This window comes from Talpa europaea, assembly GCF_964194135.1.
Source record: "Talpa europaea genome assembly, chromosome: 13".
Taxonomy (NCBI): Eukaryota; Metazoa; Chordata; class Mammalia; order Eulipotyphla; family Talpidae; genus Talpa; species Talpa europaea.
Genome location: NC_140080.1, coordinates 44039793 through 44060247, shown reverse-complemented (window position 1 = coordinate 44060247; position 20455 = coordinate 44039793). Strand labels below are relative to the sequence as shown.

The window sequence follows — 20455 nt, the reverse complement described above, 5'->3', positions numbered from 1 at the left end:
AGGAATCCCCAGGATTGCATGTTTGTGGCTTATAAAAGTAAGGAGATGGCTCCTGTTGATTGAAAGTTAATTTGATTTTTTTTCTCTTACGGCTTCTCTGAAGTGTACCCCAAGATTAATCTCTAAAGTGAAGACTTGACCACTGAAGACACTAAAACGATGAACAAGGCTATAAGACCCCTTTGTAATTTTACTACAGGCATTTTGATCTAGGAGAGGTAATGGGAAATGGTATGAGTACTTCTAGTCAACATAATTTGGGAATATTTTGTTGTTAGTAGCAAATAATTTGTAATTTAATGGGCTGTTTTGAAACATGTGCCTATAAGACTGTACTAGCTATATATATATATATATATATATTCTTTTCTCTTTTATCTGTCTATCTGGCTTATTGATAATGCATATACAATGTCTTTTGAATGTCAGGGAAACTGGAGTTTGAAGAATTTAAAGTTTTTTTTAAGGTTTATTTATACAAGAGCTGGGGTACAGGCCATAGGTGCGGAAGGGTGAGAGGATTCACCAGAGACTGAGCGGGGAGCAGAACAGGCAGATGGACTGAAAGCACTGCTGAGGGGAGCAGTGGGCTAGACAGGAGAGGTCTGCTGCACCATGTGGGTATCTCCCTGGCCAGGTGGGAATCAAACCCGTGCTGCAGAGGCTGCAGACAGCTTCCCAGTATTGTGCTCAACCTGCTGTGCCAACAAGGACACCTTTTTTTTTTCTTTTAATAGACTCCAATTATGAGATCAAACTAAAGTTTATGGTTTGACTATCAACATAGTGTTACCGAGCTTTGTGGGAACTTTCGTAGAAATTGAATATTTTGTTGCTGCTGTTATCCAAGTTTTGAATATACATAAACATTAACATTGGTATTCTAACACACATATGAAACCTTTAAGTACCTGATATGTATATTATTGATTTTGAGTGCTATTGTCCTACAATATTGGCTATATCAATGATTTGACATCTGTAGAAGCTATTTTTGGAAAAATTGATGGGAGAGAGACCTCAGCTCATTCCAACTGATGGAATGTGAGAATCAGAATATCCTCCAAAGGACTGGATCAACAATTGGAAATGAATATGATTTTTTTAATAAATTATTTTATTTTATATAATTCTTACATCATTTTTCATTTTTACACAATGTATGCATTTTCATTTTGATAATATTCCCCATACAATTCCCACACCCTTTTTCTGACCCTAATCCCTCTTCTCCTCCCCCCCACCCCCCACTATAGTGGTCTATAGTTCCTTGTTGATTTTGATTTTTACTTTAATGCAATTAGTCTTTTCCCTGGTCTCTTATAAACTCCAACCCTAGATATTTACCCAAAGGACTCAGAAACATTAATTCGAAAGGACACCTGCACCCCTGTGTTTACAGAAGCTCTATTTACAATAGATAAGTTATGGAAACAACCCAAATGCCCAAAAAGTAGATGACTGGATCAAGAAGACTTGGTACATATACACAATCGAATATTACTCAGCATTCAAAAAAGATAAACTCATGCAATTTGCAGCAACATGGATGGAGCTGGAAGGAATCAAGCTCAGTGAAATAAGGCAGACAGAAAAAGAAAAATACTAGATGGTCTCACTCATAGCAGGAACTTAGAATATGATTTTTGATAAGTTTCTGTTTGATAAAATAGTGTTTTTTTGGTATTATTTTGGTTTGACTGACAAGAATATGCAGCAATGTTATGTTTTTTGTAGTCAGAACTAATTTATATTTGTATTTTCTCTTTCCTTGATATCAACATAATATAAAAATGTAGTAGTAATTTTTACGACTCATGACAATGGGCCTAATTTTGCATAATGTCAATATGTAATTTTTCTCCTTAAAAACCACAGAATTGAAAACATGCTTCACTACATGGTTCTTACTGAAATTCTTCCAGGAGTTGTATTTGAGCTGATTGAAAAAAGGAGAACTTTCTACTTTGCTTGTAGGGTTCTAGAGTCCTCCAATGAAACTAGGGAAGCTTGCCTCCACTGAAACACTGGACAACCTTGAGAAAGAAAGCCCTGGGAAACTCAAGAAGAAAAAACCCTAGGTAGAGTCTGATAATACTGTGGCCTTGATCCAAAGGCCAGCACAGACTGAATGTTGAGGGTTCACTGTAATCCCATGTGGAATAATTTAACAAAGCCAACTAAATCGATACTTGGTTATTCTGCCCTATGACTTTATGCAAAAATAGGTAAAATCGATAAGAAACATATTTATTTTGCAATAGCATTTTGCTCTACTATTGGATAGACTTTGGATAAAGATGGAGAAAAATTTATTTTAAACAAGTTAAACTGTCTCATTATGCCATGTAGTACGAGATGGAAAAGATTACTCAGAGTCCATGTGTGGAGCAATGAGAAGCCTAGAGGGACTACACCACAAGGGTGCAGCCCAGCTCCAATGGCAGTCTGGCTTTTATTTAGAATAAGGCAGAAGATTAAAAAATCAATAAAAGATCAAAGAAACAAGAGGGCAAAGGGGGAATGCATAAGTGTGTGTGGGGCAAGTAACCATCTGGCCCCAACCACGGCTGGGAAATCAAGGAGAGAGTCAAAGGAAGCGTCAGTGTTTTTGCTACTGTAAGCATAACATCTATTGCTGTTTTCAGCACAAGCTGTTTTCAGCATTATAGATCATCATATCAGGACTTCTTCCCTGAGAGGTTCCTTATCTCAAACTTTCCCTGTTCATATTCTGGGTGAAAGGCACAGAACAGTCAAGGTACAGAATAATCAAGGCAAAGACACAGAATAGTTGAGCAATAGAATAACCCAAGTTCCCATATTAAACCAGTTTTTTTTTTTTTTTATAGAGGCATGCTTTATTTTATTTGTTTGCTGGTTTGTTTGTTTGTTTTGTTTATACATGCACTGGGTACAGTCAGAAGTGCGGAAGGGAGGGTGAGAGAATTCACCAGAGCCAGAGCGGGGAGCAGAGCAGGTAGAAGGACCGAAGTACACTGCTGAGGGGAGCAGCGGGCGGCAGGAGAGGTCTGCGCGCCATGTGGGACCCTCCTCTGGTGGCCGGGGAGCAGCCGGGGATCGAACCGGCGCCGCAGAGGCCGCGCGCAGTTTCGCAACCCAGCGCTCAACCGCTGCGCCACCGGGGAGGCCCATATTAAACCAGTTTTAATTTTTTTTTCTTGCTAGGTTTTTCTTATAGTCTAATAACAATGGGGAATTACAGCCATTAGAACAAATTAGGGTCACCTCCTATTTTGTATATAAAGTTTTCTTGAGACAAACACACACATGAATACCAAACAACCCAAATATTAAGTGGGTAGCAGATGGAAATAGACAATTCACCAAAGAGGATAACCAGAAGACCTGTAGATAAAGGAGAAAATGGACATTATCAATTTAATAAGGCACATTACATTTAATGAGCACATTTAAAACAAAATAAAATCACAATGAGATAATATCACACCCAAGAGAATGAAACATAACAGACCCCCAAACAATCGATAAAGGAAAAAATTTGGAGAAAAAATTGGAGAAAGGGGGCCTTCCTGTTGGAGCAAGAGGGTAAGTCACAGCACTATGAAGCTATCTGCAGCCACTGCAGCGTGAGTTTGATCCCTGGCCAGGGAGGTGACCCACATGGCACAGCAGACATCTCCTGTCTCACCTGCTGATCCTCTCATCAGTGTATTTCAGTCAGTTTTCCTGTTCTGCTCCCCCGTCTGTCCCTAGTGAATTCGCTCACCTCAAACACCTCTGGCCAGCATCCCAGCTCTTGTACGCGTAAATAAATAAATCTTTAAAAAGAAAAACAAACAGGGGCCTCCCTGGTGGCACAAGGCATTAAGCACCACACTATGAAGCAATCCAAAGCCTCTGCAGTACAAGTTCGATCCCTGGCTGGCTAGGGAGCATCCCACATGGCACAGCAGACCCCTCCTGTCTTACCCCCTGCTCCCCTCAGCAATGTATTTCAGACAGTCTGCCTGTTCTGTTCCCCACTCTGTCTCTGCTGAATCCTCTCACCCCCTGCATGCCTGGCCTGTCCCCTAGCTCTTGTATGCATAAATAAATAAATCTTAAAAAAATTTGGAGAAAGAAGAACATTATTACAGTGTTGGTTGCATGTGAATGGGTGCAGTCATTTTGGAAAATGATATGGATTTACATTTTAAAATACTATAAATAGAATTAGCTATGACCCAGCAATCCTACTTTGAGTAGCCATGAGTGCCAATATGTATATATATGTGTATATATGCATACATATATATATATATATATACACACCCATAATGTATACATATGTGTGTATGCATGTATATGGCCTTGCAGAACGGCAGTCTCGCTGGAAGCACGGGACAGGGAGATTACTCAAATTCCAAAACAATTTGCAGCCAAGAGAGACTATACCAAGAAAGTGCAGCCCCAATCCAAGGGCTGTCTTGTATTTATTTAGCGTCAAGTCCAGAGAAATTGGGCAAGCATGTGAGGAATGTGTATGTTTGGGGACACATTATTAAGGATGCATTATTGTCTGTTGCAAGCTAGGATGGAGTAACCAGGGGCTATTACTTGGGGGTATGATCCATAGTTCCGGCTAATCAAATCATGTTAACTCTATATCCTTTTCTTACCTAACTTTATGCTATTCTTTACAAGTAAGGTATTTTGGCTCATCTTGCTAATCTGGCCATGATATTTGCCTGCTACTTTCAGCAGATACTGGTTTCCCAGTATGTTCCTCATACTAGGACTTTTGTCCTTGGTGAGAGGCCTTCTGACTGACAGTACATCTAGCTGATCAGCAAGAATTTTGGGCATCAAGACAATAGCCCTGAGAATAAGGAGGGCCGTGGATTGCCCTACACATATATGTGTGTGTGTATGTGTGTGTATATGCATAAGTGTGTATAAATATATATATATATATATCTACACATACACACACACACACATATGCTCATTGACAGAGGACTGGATCAAGAATATATGAGTTATCCAAGCAATGGTATACTATTCAACCATAAAGATGACATATCGTCATTTACAGAGAAACAGGAATTATGCACTGTAAGCAAGTCAAAATTGCAAATAGTGTAAATTTACACTGTGGGCAATTTGATTAGGCAAAACATCTATAGTAACTAATAAACAATTAATAAATGAAGTGAGGTTTCTAAAGTTAAGATTGGGTCTCCCTGCAGTGGTGCAACAGTTGAGCGCTGGGCTGAGAAGCTGCCCACAGCCTCTGCCGCACGGGTTCCATCCCCGGCCACCGGCGAGAGTCCCACATGGCACGGCAGACCTCTCCTGCCTCGCCCACTGCTCCCCTCAGCAGTGAATTTAGTCCGTCTGCCTGTTCTGTTCCCCACGCTGGCTCTGGTGAATTCTCTAACCCTCCCGTGCTTCTGACTATACCTAGTGCTTGTATAAATAAATAAATAAATCTTTTAAAAAAATACTACAAGGAGTCCTAAAGCCAGAACCAACAGAGGGATGAATAACAACGAAACAAAATAATACATACATATATACATACATACATAAATAAATAAATAAAACCAGAGAAAAGACAAACAAAATGGTAAGTACATATGCTAACATATCAGTATTAACTCTAAATGTAAAAGGACTAAACTCTTCAATAAAAAGACACAGAGTAGGGCCTCCCCTGGTGGCGCAGCGGTTGAGCGCTGGGTTGCGAAGCTGCCCGCGGCCTCTGCAGCTCTGGTTCCATCCCCGGCTGCTCCCTGGCCACTGGAGGAGGGTCCCACATGGCGCTCAGACCTCTTCTGCCGCCCGCTGCTCCCCTCAGCAGTGTGCTTCGGTCCTTCTGCCTGCTCTGCTCCCTGCTCTGCTCCCTGCTCTGGCTCTGGTGAATTCTCTCACCCTCCCATGCTTCTGACTATACCCAGTGCTTGTATAAATAAATAAATAAAATAAAAAATAAAAAAAAGACACAAAGTAGCAGACTGGATTAAGAAACAAAACCCAACTTTTTTCTGTCTCCAGGAAACTCACTTAACTAAAAAAGATAAAAATAGACTGAAAGTAAAAGAATGGAAAACAACCCTACAAGCAAATGGACCAAAAACGAAGGGCAGGAACAGCTATACTTATATCAGATAAAACAGATTTCAAACTTAAAAATGTATAAAGAGACCCAGATGGTCACTACATTATGATCAAGGGGACAATACTTCAAGAAGAAATAGCATTCATTAACATACACTTACCAAATGAAGGAGCACCAATATATATCAGACAACTATTATCAACTCTGACAACAGACATCAGAGAAAACACATATGCAGTAGGAAACTTCAATACACCGCAATCAACAAAGGATAGATCAATGAAACAAAAAAATAAGTGAGGACAATAAAGCTCTAAATAAGTATCTAGACTTCCTGGGCTTAATAGACATCCATAGAACATGAACCCCAAAAAAAAAAAATCTGAGTACACATTTTTCTCAAGCACACAGATCATTGTCCAGGATAGACCACATCCTGGGACACAATTTCTAGAGTCCTTCATCACTCTAGACATCTCTCCAGGATTTATGTTCACTGGTTAAGGTACTATCATAACTGTAAATGGGACATTGGTACCTGCAGTTCTATTTGAGGTGGGAAATATCCTACTTACACTAAAATATGACTTTTGCAATTGGAGTGGGCTTATACTGGCATTTTCCCTCTCAGGAACATGTACTAGAGGATCATTATCCTTGGAAGTTCTTTCTGGGGTTACTTCGCTCTATATGTTTAAAGTTTAATTTACTTCTAAATTTGTTACGACTACAGTAAATATAGACTTCATTATAAAATTATATAAGCCAGCATGTTATGCAGTCTGATTATAATTTGACTTTGATGACCACATTTTCCTTTTCTTCTAAATATGCCTGGTTAGTGTCTTCATGTAACTGAAGAAATAGACCTGTTTTTTCTCTTTAAAAAGTTTCCAACCTTGAGGAGTATATTTTGCATGATAAATATCTGTAGTTGTCTGTACATTTTGGAAGTAGGGTGACCTACATAACTTATTAGATACAAGTGGTTGTATCTTACTCAATTTTTTTTTAATAATTTTAATTTCTTAGTGATATTTTAAGGTTATTTGAGTGTGCACTTGAGTCTTTTTTTTTAAAGATTTATTTATTTTTATCAAGAGCTGGGGTACAGGCCAGAGGCTCAGGCGGGTGAGAGGATACACCAGAGACAGAGCAGTTTGCAGAACAGGCAGACAACAGAAATACACTGCTGAGGGGAGCAGCGGGAGTGACAGGAGAGGTCTGCCACAACATGTGGGATTCTCGCCAGCTGACGGGTATTGAACTCATGCTGCAGAGGCTGTGAACAGCTTCATAGCACAGTGCTCAAAACGCTGCACCATGGGGGAGGCCCATGTATCTTACTCTTTTTTTTTTTAAAGATTTCTTTATTTATTTATACAAACACTGGGTACAGTCAGAAGTGAGGGACGGTGAGAGAATTCACCAGAGCCAGAGCGAGGAACAGAACAGGCAGACTGACAAAATACACTGCTGAGGGGAGCAGAGGGCACGGCAGGACAGGTCTGTCAAGCCATCTGTGACCCTTGCTGGGGGCCGGGGATTGGACCAGCGCTGCAGAGCTGTGGGCAGCTTCGCAGCCCAGGTTTCAACCTCTGGGCCACCAGGGGAGGCCCACTTACTCATTTTTGATAACTCAATATCATCAGCTAGTCTATCAAGTGCGCTGAAACATTTTAACTAACATCTATGGGCCCCATATCCATTATAAATCATCATAACCTTTAAACTTTATGGACATGGTCATTTCCAAGACAGAATTTAATTGTAGTGTACTTTCAAATGACTAGTCATTGCATTTATATGCAGGACTTGAAGAAAGTTATGCATTACTTAAAAATTTGCATAATTTTAAAAGTTTTGTCTTCAAACACCAAATGAGAGAGACCATGGAAGAAAATACAAAAGCAAATGTTCACAATATAACACTTACCTTTAAGTTGTGTGCTTTCTCTTTTGCCATGAAACTATAAATGAGAGCTAAAGAGTAATGTTCTCATTTGTCTTTGGTGAAATCCCTATAGTTAATCACTATAAATTCATAGATCACAGATGTAGAAACAGTGCTCAAAGTGAATTACTGGACATAAATAAAATATAGCAGGTTAAGGGAGTCACATTTTAATATTTATTCAATATATGATATTGGGAATAGTATTTAACTTTCAATGACTCTATTTCCTCACTTAATAAATGAAATCAAAATTGCTTGTATTATGTTTCTTAAATAATATAAATTAAAAAAAAAATCAATCCAACTTGCTTAGTATGGAGGATATCTCATAGTAAATGTCCATGAAATAACATCTCTCAGTATGGTAAACTCACTCAATTCTTAATAACTTTGAATATAGCCATCAACAAAATTATCTTTCTCTTCATGCATTACTAAAAGAGAAATGACTACAATCTGTTGAAAATGTGGTGACTGAGTAACTTTGAAGAGTGGGGCTATGTTCACTAGTGTTTTAAGTTTGTATATTTCCTCAGCCACCTTTCTACGGCTCCTTTGACCTCACTGTTCCTCAGACTGTAGATGAGAGGGTTCAGCACAGGGGTGAATATGGTATAGAAAGCAGACACAACCTTGTCGTAGTTTGCTGACTGGTAAGATTTGGGTCTCATGTAGATAAATATAGCAGCTCCATAAAAGAGTCCCACCACAGCCAAATGTGAGGAACAGGTGGCAAAAGCCTTTTTACGAGCTTCTATGGAACGCATCTGGAGAACAGCAGAGAGAATGAGACCATAGGAGGCCAGGATGAGGGAAAACGGGACCAGGAGCATTAACACACAGCAGATGTACATGGCCTTTTCAAAGACAGAAGTGTCAGCACAAGCCAAACGTACCAGAGCAGGGGCCTCACAGAAGAAATGATCAATCTCACGGGTGCTGCAATATGGGAAGCTCAGGGTAGCAGCAGCCTGCATGAGTCCATCAGCTGCCCCCACAAGCCAAGACCCCAATGTCATTTGCAAACACAATCGCCAGTTCATAAGGACAGGGTATCTCAGCGGGTGACAAACAGCCACATAGCGGTCATAGGACATGGCTGCTAAAAGGAAACTCTCTCCACCACCTAGTGTGAGAGAGACAAAGATTTGTAGTCCACAGCCTGAGGGGGAGATGGATTTCTTGCCAGTTATGTAGTCAGCAGTCATTTTGGGAACAATGGTGGAAACCAGCATCAGGTCCATAAAGGAAAGTTGACTCAATAGGAAGTACATCGGTGTGTGGAGCCGGGCATCCCTGTGAATCAGGAGAAGCAAGAGGGTGTTGCCAGTCAAGGAAGTGATGGTCATTATCAACACCATCAGGAAGAGAAAGAGGTGGGCTCTTGTGTACTTAAAAAGTCCTAGCAGAATGAAGTCTGACGTCGTGTTTCTCCTCTCCATGATTTCTTCTGGTGTGACACTGAAAATGGATTGAGAAGGAATGTGTCATCTTCTAAAAACCTTTGTTTGACATCATAACTTCTGGTCTAGTACCACATATAGAATCCATGGTCTTGATTCAAAGTTCTGCTTTCCAGTTAAGATGTCTTTTCTTGATCTATCCTCCTACTTCTCTATAGCTCAACATATTAATGTTTTAACTGAAACTAGGCTATATACTTCACACAGAGTATATTGATTTTTTGAGATAACAGATCAAAATGGATCAAAAACATAAAAGACTGGCAAAGACTAATTAATAATAATCATTTTGTTATTTTATATCATGGTATTTTCTTTATGTGAACCAAAACCACCATTAACCAACTGAGAAAATAATCATTTAGAAGTCTGTCTTTTAAATTTGTTTGAATTACAGACAATATTATTCAAAATTTGGCAATCAACACATTCGATTTGGTCTTCTTTTAAAGTAAATAAGAATATATGGGCTTCCCTGGTGGCGCAGCGGTTGAGCGCTGGGTTGCAAAGCTGCCCGCAGCCTCTGCAGCGCTGGTTCGATCCCCGGCTGCTCACTGGCCACCGGAGGAGGGTCCCACAGGTGCGCAGACCTCTCCTGCTGCCCGCTGCTCCCCTCAGCAGTGTACTTCGGTCCTTCTGCCTGTTCTGCTCCCCTCTCTGGCTCAGTTAATTCTCTCACCCTCCCATGCTTCTGACTGTACCCAGTGCTTGTATAAAGAAATAAATAAATCTTTAAAAAAAAAAAAAAGAAATATGGAAAGGTTTTTTTTTTTTTTTTTTAAAGAATATATAGTTGTTTCATAGTGAGTTACAAGGATCACAGAACAGGTTAGTATAACTAAAATAAAGATATCCATTGAAGGATATAAAACTACCCCCTAAATTCATGAAAACACTTCCTTCCTCTCATTAAATAACTGTTTATACTCACCTGACTTTTAAAATTCTGATGTTCTAATTCATCACACCTGCCCCTCGATACTTGAAACACATAAAATGGCCTTTTTTCAGCTTAGTAGGATTTGGAGACATACACTACACACATTTCACCACAGAGACTTTGAATGATGAGACAAACAGAAAAGGAAAGCATGAGAGGATTTTTGATAATGCTTGGAAAGAATAGTAGTAACAATACTAATAATAAGGTATTAGGTGATTAAAAGGACAATGAAACTATTTTAAAATGATTTCATTACCATGGAGAATAATTATCAGATTCAGATGATGTACAAATATATTTGGAAAGAAAGGAAAAGCTTAATTTATTCTAAAAATACCTGAATTAGATGTTCATATGCCCTTTGGAGGAATTTTTTAACATTTAGCAAAATGGACCATTTTCTTTGGAGATACAACGGGATGACTAAGCCCACAGAAGTTAACACAACTTAATCACAAAGAGTATGCAAGATGTTACTTCTTCCATACTGAACATCAGTAAAATTTTTCAGTTTGCCATTTTTTAAGAATAAATCTTGTAAATTCATAAGAATCAGAAAACCACATAGTCATAAGGAGCCAATTCCCTCTTTTATTAGAAGAAGAATGCACAAATGTACCACTTTGTACATGTAAAGGTTTGCAAAGCTCCTTATTTTTTATATAAACAGTCTAGAACAATGTCATTTAAATTTTTAGAAACAGCATGATCTCTGAGCCTGTTGTCTAAAATTTGGTCACTGATTTCTCTGGAGACAGAGATGAAGGTGACAAATTTTAATCCAAAAGCTCTGATTCTGGGCCTCCCTGGTGGTGTATGGCTTGAGCACTATCACTGCTGTGGCCTGAGTTTGATCTCTGGCCACAAAGCTAACCCACATACAGTGCAGCAGATCTCTCCTGTCTCGCTCATTGCCCCCGTTAATGTATTTTAGTAGATCCGCCTGTTCTAATTCTACAAATATCCAAATGCTATAAAAAATTAGACAGCAGAGCTTTTCTCTTGCCAAGCCATGTCACATACATGAAATCTCTTTAACCAACCTCCAGAAAGGTGGTACCAATGGCTCATTAAATTGCTACCACCACCACGTGAGAATTCATATTTGTGCTGACAAAACACACAGTAATACAAACATCTTTTAGATAATTTAAGGATTGCATACCACACATGAACAGTTTATTTTACCTATCTAGCAATCAAAGCATTGATAAAGATCTTGTTCATTTGCACTGCTCTCTGTTTTTTAAATGCAGCACCATTCTTTATATTACTGTTTAAGGTAATCTGAAACAAAATTTTAAATTTAATTTGTCAGTCTAGATTATTTGTTCCATTTTCATGTAAACAGCAGTTAAGAAATCATAGCACACAATATCAATCTAAAGATTTGGTGAAGCCTGTTCACTGGCCAGCCTTTCGGTCAAAGCCACCATGGGGTGGTGAATTTTGAGCCTCTTGTTTTAATGAAAAAATTTTCCTTACTCAATTTTATGATATTTGGACGCTCAAGAACTGGAAGTTCAGAGAATTGAGACAAAAATTAAAATGAGGGCCTCCCCTGGTCGTGCAGTGGTTGAACGCTGGGCTGGGAGGTTGCCCGCAGCCTTTGCAGCGCTGGTTTGTTCCCCGGCTGCCGGCGAGGGTCCCACCAAAAAAAAAAATAAAAAAAATAAAATGACTTCCAGAGGAAAGACAGAAACATGCAAATAAGAGCAGAATTTAGAAGAACAATTAGAGAGTCTAACACAGCAACTACAATATCTGAAGGAATGCAGAGAGGAAACTTGGTGCAGATGAATATGAAGAGACCAAACATAGTTTCCTAACTCTGGAGCAACTAAGTAAATTTAATGATTCACTAAAGAAAATCATGTCCAGAAATACTACTTTGGTGGATGGATTAGGTTGAATACAACTGGCTATCCAAACAGCTATCAGCCAGACTTTTAAAACCCCAGAGGACATCAACTTATTTATAAACAAACAACCAGGTCAGCTTTGGACAAGTCTACCAGAGATGGACAGAGATCTTATGATAGGAAAACTGGAAAGAGTCCTGTACGCTCAAAAGGAAGTGGCTGTACTAAAAGCTTCCAGGAAACTTGGAGAGAAGCTGAATGCAGGTGACAGGGCTTCTTGTCAGAAAATGCAGGTGCTATACTCAGCCAACTTGAAAAGGTCTCTAAAAATCTTTTTTTTTTTAAATATTTATGTATTCATGCATACAAGAATCAGGTGTAGGATAAATGATTTTCAGGCTTTTCTGCCCTCTCACCATTAGGATTGTACTGCCTGATGGGACACCTGCATTTTCTTACATTGCTATTTTCAATTGTGTTGTTTACTTTTGTGGGCCATGACTGCAATATTAATATATTAGCCAAGAGAAACAGAGGCAGGAGAAGTAATAGGAGAGAGAAGGGGAGAGAGAATGTCAGAGAACCCAGAGTGAAGACTTGCTGGGGCTTGGAGGCCTACCTGCCTCCTACCCACCCGCCCCCCCAGCACCCCTCCCTGTCCTATACCTGGTTGCTGCACTACATCTAAAAGCTCAATAAAAACCTGAGAAAGCCACTGAGGGCTGTAGGACTCGTTTGCCCTTCTGACCTTCTCGAATCATAAAGAACCAGCTCTGTGCCCATCCTGCTCCTACACTGGGGTATAGGACAGATGTGCGGGAGGGTGAGCTGATTCACCAGAGACAGAGCAGGGAACAGAACAGGTAGACTGATGAAATACACTGCTGAGGGGAGCAGTGGGTGAGACAGGAGAGGTCTGTTGCGCCATGTGGGATTCGCCAGCTGGATCGAACCTGTGCTGCAGAGGCTGTGGATAGCGCTACACTCAATCGCCTGTGCCACCAGGGGAGGCCCTCTAAAGATCTTGGCTCTGAAGACAAAATTCTTGCTTTAGCATGTTTTGAGGTCGAAAAAGCAGAAAACAAACAAACAAAAAACCACACATGGTGTATGGAAGTTTGGATTTTGATAACATTTTTGTTGTAAATGGCATTTTTCTTCTGTGAAGTGCATTAATAATCTAAGAAGAGGTGATGGAAAACTCACAGGTGGTTCTGCTCATGCCCTTCATCATCGTGCTAGAGGTGGTGGTGCTTGAGTATCCTGGGTTTGAGGCTGGAGATGCTCACCGGCCCTTACTGTGATATGTCTGTTTAAGAGTGAGAAGAGGAAACAATTTCTCTGATTCTTTTTATTAAAGCTCTGTGTTCTCAAATACTGATACTAAGTGAAAAGATACAGACTAATGATTATTTTCTGTTCTTAATCTCTCTCTACTTGTTGGAATGAGTAGTATAACACCATCAATAGACCTCATGTATTCACAGAATTCGAAAGTTCTAAGTGATCATAGAAATATTTGCATTTTACAAACAAGAAAATAGACAGAAAAGGTATGCAGATTTGATTAAAGTCACCTAAGAGTCAGAACTGGTGATAAGACTCAGATATCCTGACTCTCAGTTCAATGTTCATTTAATTTCATTTATTGTTTCTGTGCTATTTAAAAAAAAAAAATGAACAGGGCCTCCCCGGTGGCGTAGCAGTTGAGCGCTGGGTTGTGAAGTTGCCCACAGCCTCTCCATCGCCAGTTTGATCCCCGGCCACCAGCGAGTGTCCCACATGGCACCACAGACCTCTCCTGCTATGACCACTGCTCCCCTCAGCAGTGTACTTAGTCAGTCTACCTGTTCTGTTCCCCGCTCTGGCTCTGGTGAATTCTCTCACTCTCCCATGCTTCTGACTGTACCCAGTGCTTGTATAAGTAAATAAATAAATCTTAAAAAATAAAATAAAATAATGAACACTGTTCATGTAAGTTCATGTTTATGAAATTTCAATGTCCCAACAAAAAGTTACCATTATAGGGCCATTCTTCAGCCCCCAAGGTGTCGCTATGAACCGGGCCCATCGCGTATGTGAGCTTTGAGCCTGAAACAGTGGGAACCCTGTTGAGAGTTTCCTGAAGTAACTTAACCTCCTCTGTTGTTTCACCTAGAAGTGACTGGTATTGGCAGCTAGACACCCTCCTGTGCTTGACCTCTTTGCTAAGCAGGGGGTTGATGTCTCTAAGCTACTATTTACTTTTCAATTTTTGGAGAAATACAAAATAAGTTACAAGGAAAATCAGGTTTTTCTACTGTGTGTTCACACCTCTCTGTGGTGTGAATGGCTGGATGGCCCCATGTGCATGTGTGTAAGATAATTCCCTCCGGCTCTGGCCACTTTATTTTCTTTCATGCATTTTTCAATATCCTTTTTCTTTGCACTTCATACAAATTAAAAACTAAAGCTTCTTGTATACTGGAAACTCAACTAAATGTTCTGCCAACTGGACAAAATTAGCTATATCAATGCCTTGTTTTGAAACTTTAATTGGTAATTTCTATATACTGTTTAATAATGTTCAAAAACTCACATTGAAATTGTGACAAGCAAAGAAAAAGCATATTAATGCTATCCATCTAGGACTTTATGATCAACTGCAATTTTGTAATTTTATAGGGTTATTTTTATTTAACGGAAGAAAAATTCATTAAGCATAAAATTTACCATTTAAATTATATGATTCATTAGTACTTAGTGCATTCTTAACTTCTCCAATACCTGGTTGTGAAACATTTTCACCACCCCTCAAGAGACCCCATATTCACTAAACAGCCCCCCATTCCCTCTTCCTCCTGACAGCAATCACTACTCTCATGTCTTACTCTATGGATTTTCCTATTCTAAATATTTCATATTCATAAATGAAATCATATAGTGTGTGGCCTTTTGTGTTAGACTTATTTCATTTAGCAAAATGTATTTGAGGTTATTTCACATTATAGTGTATATCAATATTTCATTCCTTTCAATGGCTGAATAATATCCCCTTGTGTGGATACTACATTGTATTTATCCATTTCTTTGCTGTTTTTCCTACTTTGGGGTTATTGTGAATAGTGCTGCCATGATCATTTGTGTATAAGTCTTTGTATAAATAGCTGTTTTCAATTCTTTTAGGTCTATACCTTGAAATGGAACTGCTATGTTGTGTTTGTTTTCTTTTTATTTTTAAATCACAGCTCCAATAATAGGTAAGGAAAATCAGGAATATTTTGTGTTTGAAAAGAACATAGATGAATTAAAGTCCTTATTTTGGTTTCTCTTAAATGTTCTATAAGATCAACATCTGTGAATTATTTTCCCACTAATGGCATAAAGTTATATTCATTTCATAAATAATAACTAGTACTAAATTTTAAATTAACTTTCATTGAAAAGAGAACAAGTTTACTGTACCCAACAAGACACTGTCCTTCATAAGCAAAGGACCTTTGGTAGGTTCCTTAATCCTTCTTAGCTTCATTTTCCTCTTCTGGTCAGTTTAGATAATAGAACCTACTTACCATGTAGTACTAATGTGCATTCTCCTTTGCTCCTTCATACAGAAAGAAGTTTTGCATTGGAGCTAACTGAGCATTTAACAACTCTTTCAAGCACTATACAAAATGATTTATTTCATATATTTGGTATTTAATTCAGGAAAATATTGTTTCCTCTCTTGTGGCCTAGGGGTTAATCTCAGTACTACCACCCTGATGGCCTGAGTTTGATCCCCATCCAGAGAGCTAAATTACATGGCACAGCAGACCTCTTCTCTTTCACCCTCTTCTCCCCTTAGCAGTGTATTTCAGTAAAACTCCCTGTTCTGCTCCCCACTCTGTCTCCGTTGAAATTCCCTCACCCTCCCACACCTCTGGCCTAGACCCCAGTTCTTCTATACAAAAATAAATAAATAAAAATCTTAAAAAACCAGAAAATATGAAAAATGAGTAAATTGCCTGACGCTATAGCTATTAAATGATTACAATCTAAAAAAAGGTTAAAAAAAAAATCGATGAAATGCTCTGACAACAGGAAGGTGAAATTCTAAGGTAAACCAATGATAAAGATACACACACAGGTCTCCCCTGTGGTGCAGCGGGTTGAGCGCTGAGCTGTGAAACTGTCCTTTGCAGCCTTTGCAGCGCCAGTTCGATTCCCAGCCAGCCAGAGAGAAATCTACATGGTGCAACAGACCTCTTCTGCCTTGCCCTCTGCTCCGCTCAGCAGTGTCTTTGTTCCGTCTGCCTGTTCTGCTCCCCTGTCTGTGGTGAACAGGCAGTGGTGAATCCTCTCACCCTCCTGCGACTCTGGCCTGTACCCCAGCTTTTGTATAAATAAAAAAAAAAATTAAAAAATGATACACAAGGGCCTCCCCTGGTGGCGCAGCGGTTGAGCACTGGGCTGCGAGGCTGCCCGCAGCCTCTGCAGCGCCGGTTATTCTCCAGCCACCGGCGAGGGTCCCACAAAAAAAAAAAAAAAAAAAAAAAAGATACACACATGCACACACACATGCACACACACAAATAACAATACAATTTGGAATCATGAATATTGAAAATGAAAATTGTAATAATTAATCTCCAATCTCATCTGAATTAGATTTCTCAACATGCTATAACAGATAATTTATTAGAAAATGCTTGTAAAAATTATGGAATTCAAAGCCAGTTAAATGTATTACTCAATTCTATTTTCCTATATACAGAACTAATTCAACTTGATCATTTTCTTTAAATATCATACAAAAACTAATTCAACTTGATCATTTTCTTTAAATATCATACAAAGTGTTTTTAGCAAAGAATTTTGGGCATTATCATTTATAAATGTATTTATTTGTTAAGTTAAATATTTAACCCTTAATTTACAGCCTATATCAACTGAATAAATTATGAAAACATGGCAAATGCTTGGTAACATTTCTTATTTAGGACAATTGAGGACAAAGTTAATTCTAAGCTACTAAGTGGTATAACTAAAGTTGACTAAAACAATTTTTATATGTACATATAGTTGTTGTTTTTTTTTTTTTTTTCCCAGAAAGTGAAAAAATAGTCTTCTTGCAGGAATAGGTAATGGGTAATTTTCAAGGTGGACATCATTCAGAGAAACAAAATGAGACTTTTCATCATTATTTTTAAAGCAGCAATATTTCTTTCTACCATTTTTTCTTATTTATTTGAGCCCCTTTATTTGGAAAAGATTTGAAGAATTCTCAACCTATTAATTTTAAATTCATGTCATTTCTGATGCTGATAGGGAAATTGCTTGCAATCTTCTCCTGCATATTCGCACATACTTGTGAGGACAAGTAGAGATCCTTGTCATGAACTACTAGGGATGTTTTTTTCTACAATATAATTCCCTCTTCCTTCTCCCAACCTGTCCTCCACAAAGAAAGTGCTTTTATATCCATACAATTTTGATATAACATGATTAATTATTTGAAACAGTACTGCTCAGTGGGGGAAAAAAAAAAAAAAAACTACTAATACGAACCCAAACATCAGATTAATGACTGCTTATTCAAAAATATCTTACTACTCACTGGTTCATTTTACATCTTCAGAAAATATGTGGACAATAAGGAAACTTTTACTTTTATTCATCTGTGGATGAAATTTTACAAAGCTTAATCAACAATTCAAAATTCACGTGTAAAATGTCAATCACATAGTAAATATGTATCATTTGAAATTACTTCCTAAAATAATGGAAAAATAATTTTTGAGCAAATTAAACTTACCACTGTAGTAGAGAATCATATTCCATAGGACGCATAAATGGCACCAGATCTTTCTGATAGGTTGACTACAAATGTCTGCTTATCAGTGTTGAGGGTACTGCTTTCTGCTCTTGGCTTCATGCCACATTTATTTAGAAGTCCTATATGACCACTTAAAGTTTCCTACACCTACAAATACCTTCCCTGGAGCATGAGACTTTCAAAGGCAAATTACCTTTATCAAGGGAACACACTTGTAAATGTTTCTTTTTTCTTTTTTTTTTTTTAAGATTTATTTATTTATTTATTTATACAAGCACTGGGTACAGTCAGAAGCGCGGGAGGGTGAGAGAATTCACCAGAGCCAGAGCGGGGAGCAGAGCAGGCAGAAGGACGGAAGTACACTGCTGAGGGGAGCAGTGGGCAGCAGAAGAGGTCTGCGTGCCATGTGGGACCCTCCTCTGGTGACCGGGGAGCAGCCTGGGATCGAACCGGCGTTGCAGAGGCTGCAGGCAGCTGCACAACCCAGCACTCAACCACTGCCCACCAGGGAGGCCCCGGTAAATGTTTCTTAAGAATACATATGCAATCAGCTAATTTACCTACAAGGTTTTGCTAAAAGCAAAAGAACCCTTAATGGGGTGGTGAAGACATGTGGCACTTCTCATGTTGGTAGCAATGTAAGAAAATATTGAAGACTAAAACTGGAATTCTACTCCTTATACTGAACAAGCATAACTTAATTGTTTGGAATTGACAGATTGTTCATTTTCCTTAATATTGTGATAAGAGAGGCCATCCTGGTGGCACAAGGGGTTGTGATGCAACCTATGAAGCTATCCGCAGCCACTGCAGTACAAGTTCGATCCCTGGCCAGGTAGGGAGCAACCCACCTGGTGTAGCAGACCTCTCCTATCTCGCCCGCTGCTCCGCTGCTCCCCTCAGCAGTGTTTCACTCAGTCTGCCTGTTCTGCCCCCAAATCTGTCTCTGGTGAATCTTCTCACCCCCCACACCACTGGCCTGTACTTCAGTTCTTGTATGCATAAATAAATAAATCTCTAAAAAAAAAAAAAAAAAGTGTGATGAGAGTAACAATAGATTTATTAAGCATTTCCTCATGCTAGCAAATATGTTCAGCATTTTACGTTGATTTTAATCTTCAGAACAGTCCTTTGATCTATGAACTTCTGCATCCTACAGGAAAGCAAACAATGCTAACAGTTTTAAGAAATAGACCTTTATTTACCTAGCCTGAGATGGCAGAGTGAAAGAAATCATGTCTAATAACTTTAGATTTGTGGTTCACAAATTTCAGGGAACAAACACTTCAGTTAGCCAAAGAGGTATGTTAATTACACTGTGAGAAGAACTTTCTTTCAAACCATCTAAAGGTAACTTTGGACTCTACCCTGGCATCAATGCTTTGATAACCCATAAACCCACAGTTTCCCAATGTTGTGGTGTGTTTGTGTATGTTTTCTTTATTTTTTTTTATTTTTTTAAAGATTTATTTATTTATTTATATAAGCACTGGGTACAGTCAGAAGCACAGGAGGTGAGAGAATTCACCAGAGCCAGAGCGGGAACAGAACAGGCAGACTGACGAAATACATTGCTGAGGGGAGCAGTGGGTGAGACAGGAGAGGTCTGTTGTACCATGTGGGACTCTCACCGGCAGCCGGGCATCGAACTGGTGCTGCAGAGACTGTGGGCAGCTTTGCAGCCAGTGTTCAACCACTGCGCCACCAGGGGAGACCCTGTGTATGTTTTTTTAAACCCTCATCCTAGTCCTTATTTATTCATGATCTTGGATTACTATTATTAATTAACCTGATGTTCCTCTTCTATAAAATTTACATAATGACATTGTTTATTTTTGTAATACTATTCTAAGGATTAAACTAAATACATATAAACTACCTTGGAGAATATCTGACCTATTGTAAACACTGTAATAGCTTATAAATAATGTTCAATGTTATAATCATGACTGTTTCCAATAAAAAAATAATATATATATTTAGTTTAATTTTTCTGGCCCAAGTGTTATGAAAAATTATCTAAAACAGAAAAATGTTATACAACAGCATTAACAGGACTCTCAGGTTATTTGGCTTTCCTGGTGAACACACATGAGTTTGACTTATTATTTACTGTTAATAAGGTATTAGCATCTGTGAAATGGCATATTAATCTGAATATTTCTGTTCAGTACAAGTGTACATATTTTCTCCTCATAATAAAGCAAGAAATCATCAGCTTTGATATAACTGAAAACAAAACATAAGCAATGTGATGATTTTTCCCTCCTGACAACATATATGTGGAATCTTTCCCAACCATTTCTCGAGCTCACTGACACTGATTGAGTTCCCACAATTCCATTCAA

The 20455-nt window shown here is 38.8% G+C and overlaps 1 protein-coding gene and 1 pseudogene across 2 annotated transcripts; one reads left to right on the top strand and one right to left on the bottom strand.

The window, feature by feature from the left end:
• Window positions 1-8548: 8548 nt before the first annotated feature.
• Window positions 8549-9493, bottom strand: LOC311183410 (olfactory receptor 2T33-like; the record flags this gene model as incomplete). The annotated part of the gene is made up of 1 exon (XM_084252762.1): window positions 8549-9493. The coding sequence occupies exon 1, from the start codon at window positions 9482-9484 to the stop codon at window positions 8549-8551; it is 936 nt and encodes a 311-aa protein (XP_084108888.1). The 5' UTR covers window positions 9485-9493.
• Window positions 9494-12125: 2632 nt separating this feature from the next.
• On the top strand, window positions 12126-13456 carry LOC311183300 (protein LZIC-like; annotated as a pseudogene). Its single transcript has 2 exons — window positions 12126-12629; window positions 13322-13456. The product of its transcript is annotated as a protein LZIC-like (transcript).
• Window positions 13457-20455: the final 6999 nt, after the last annotated feature.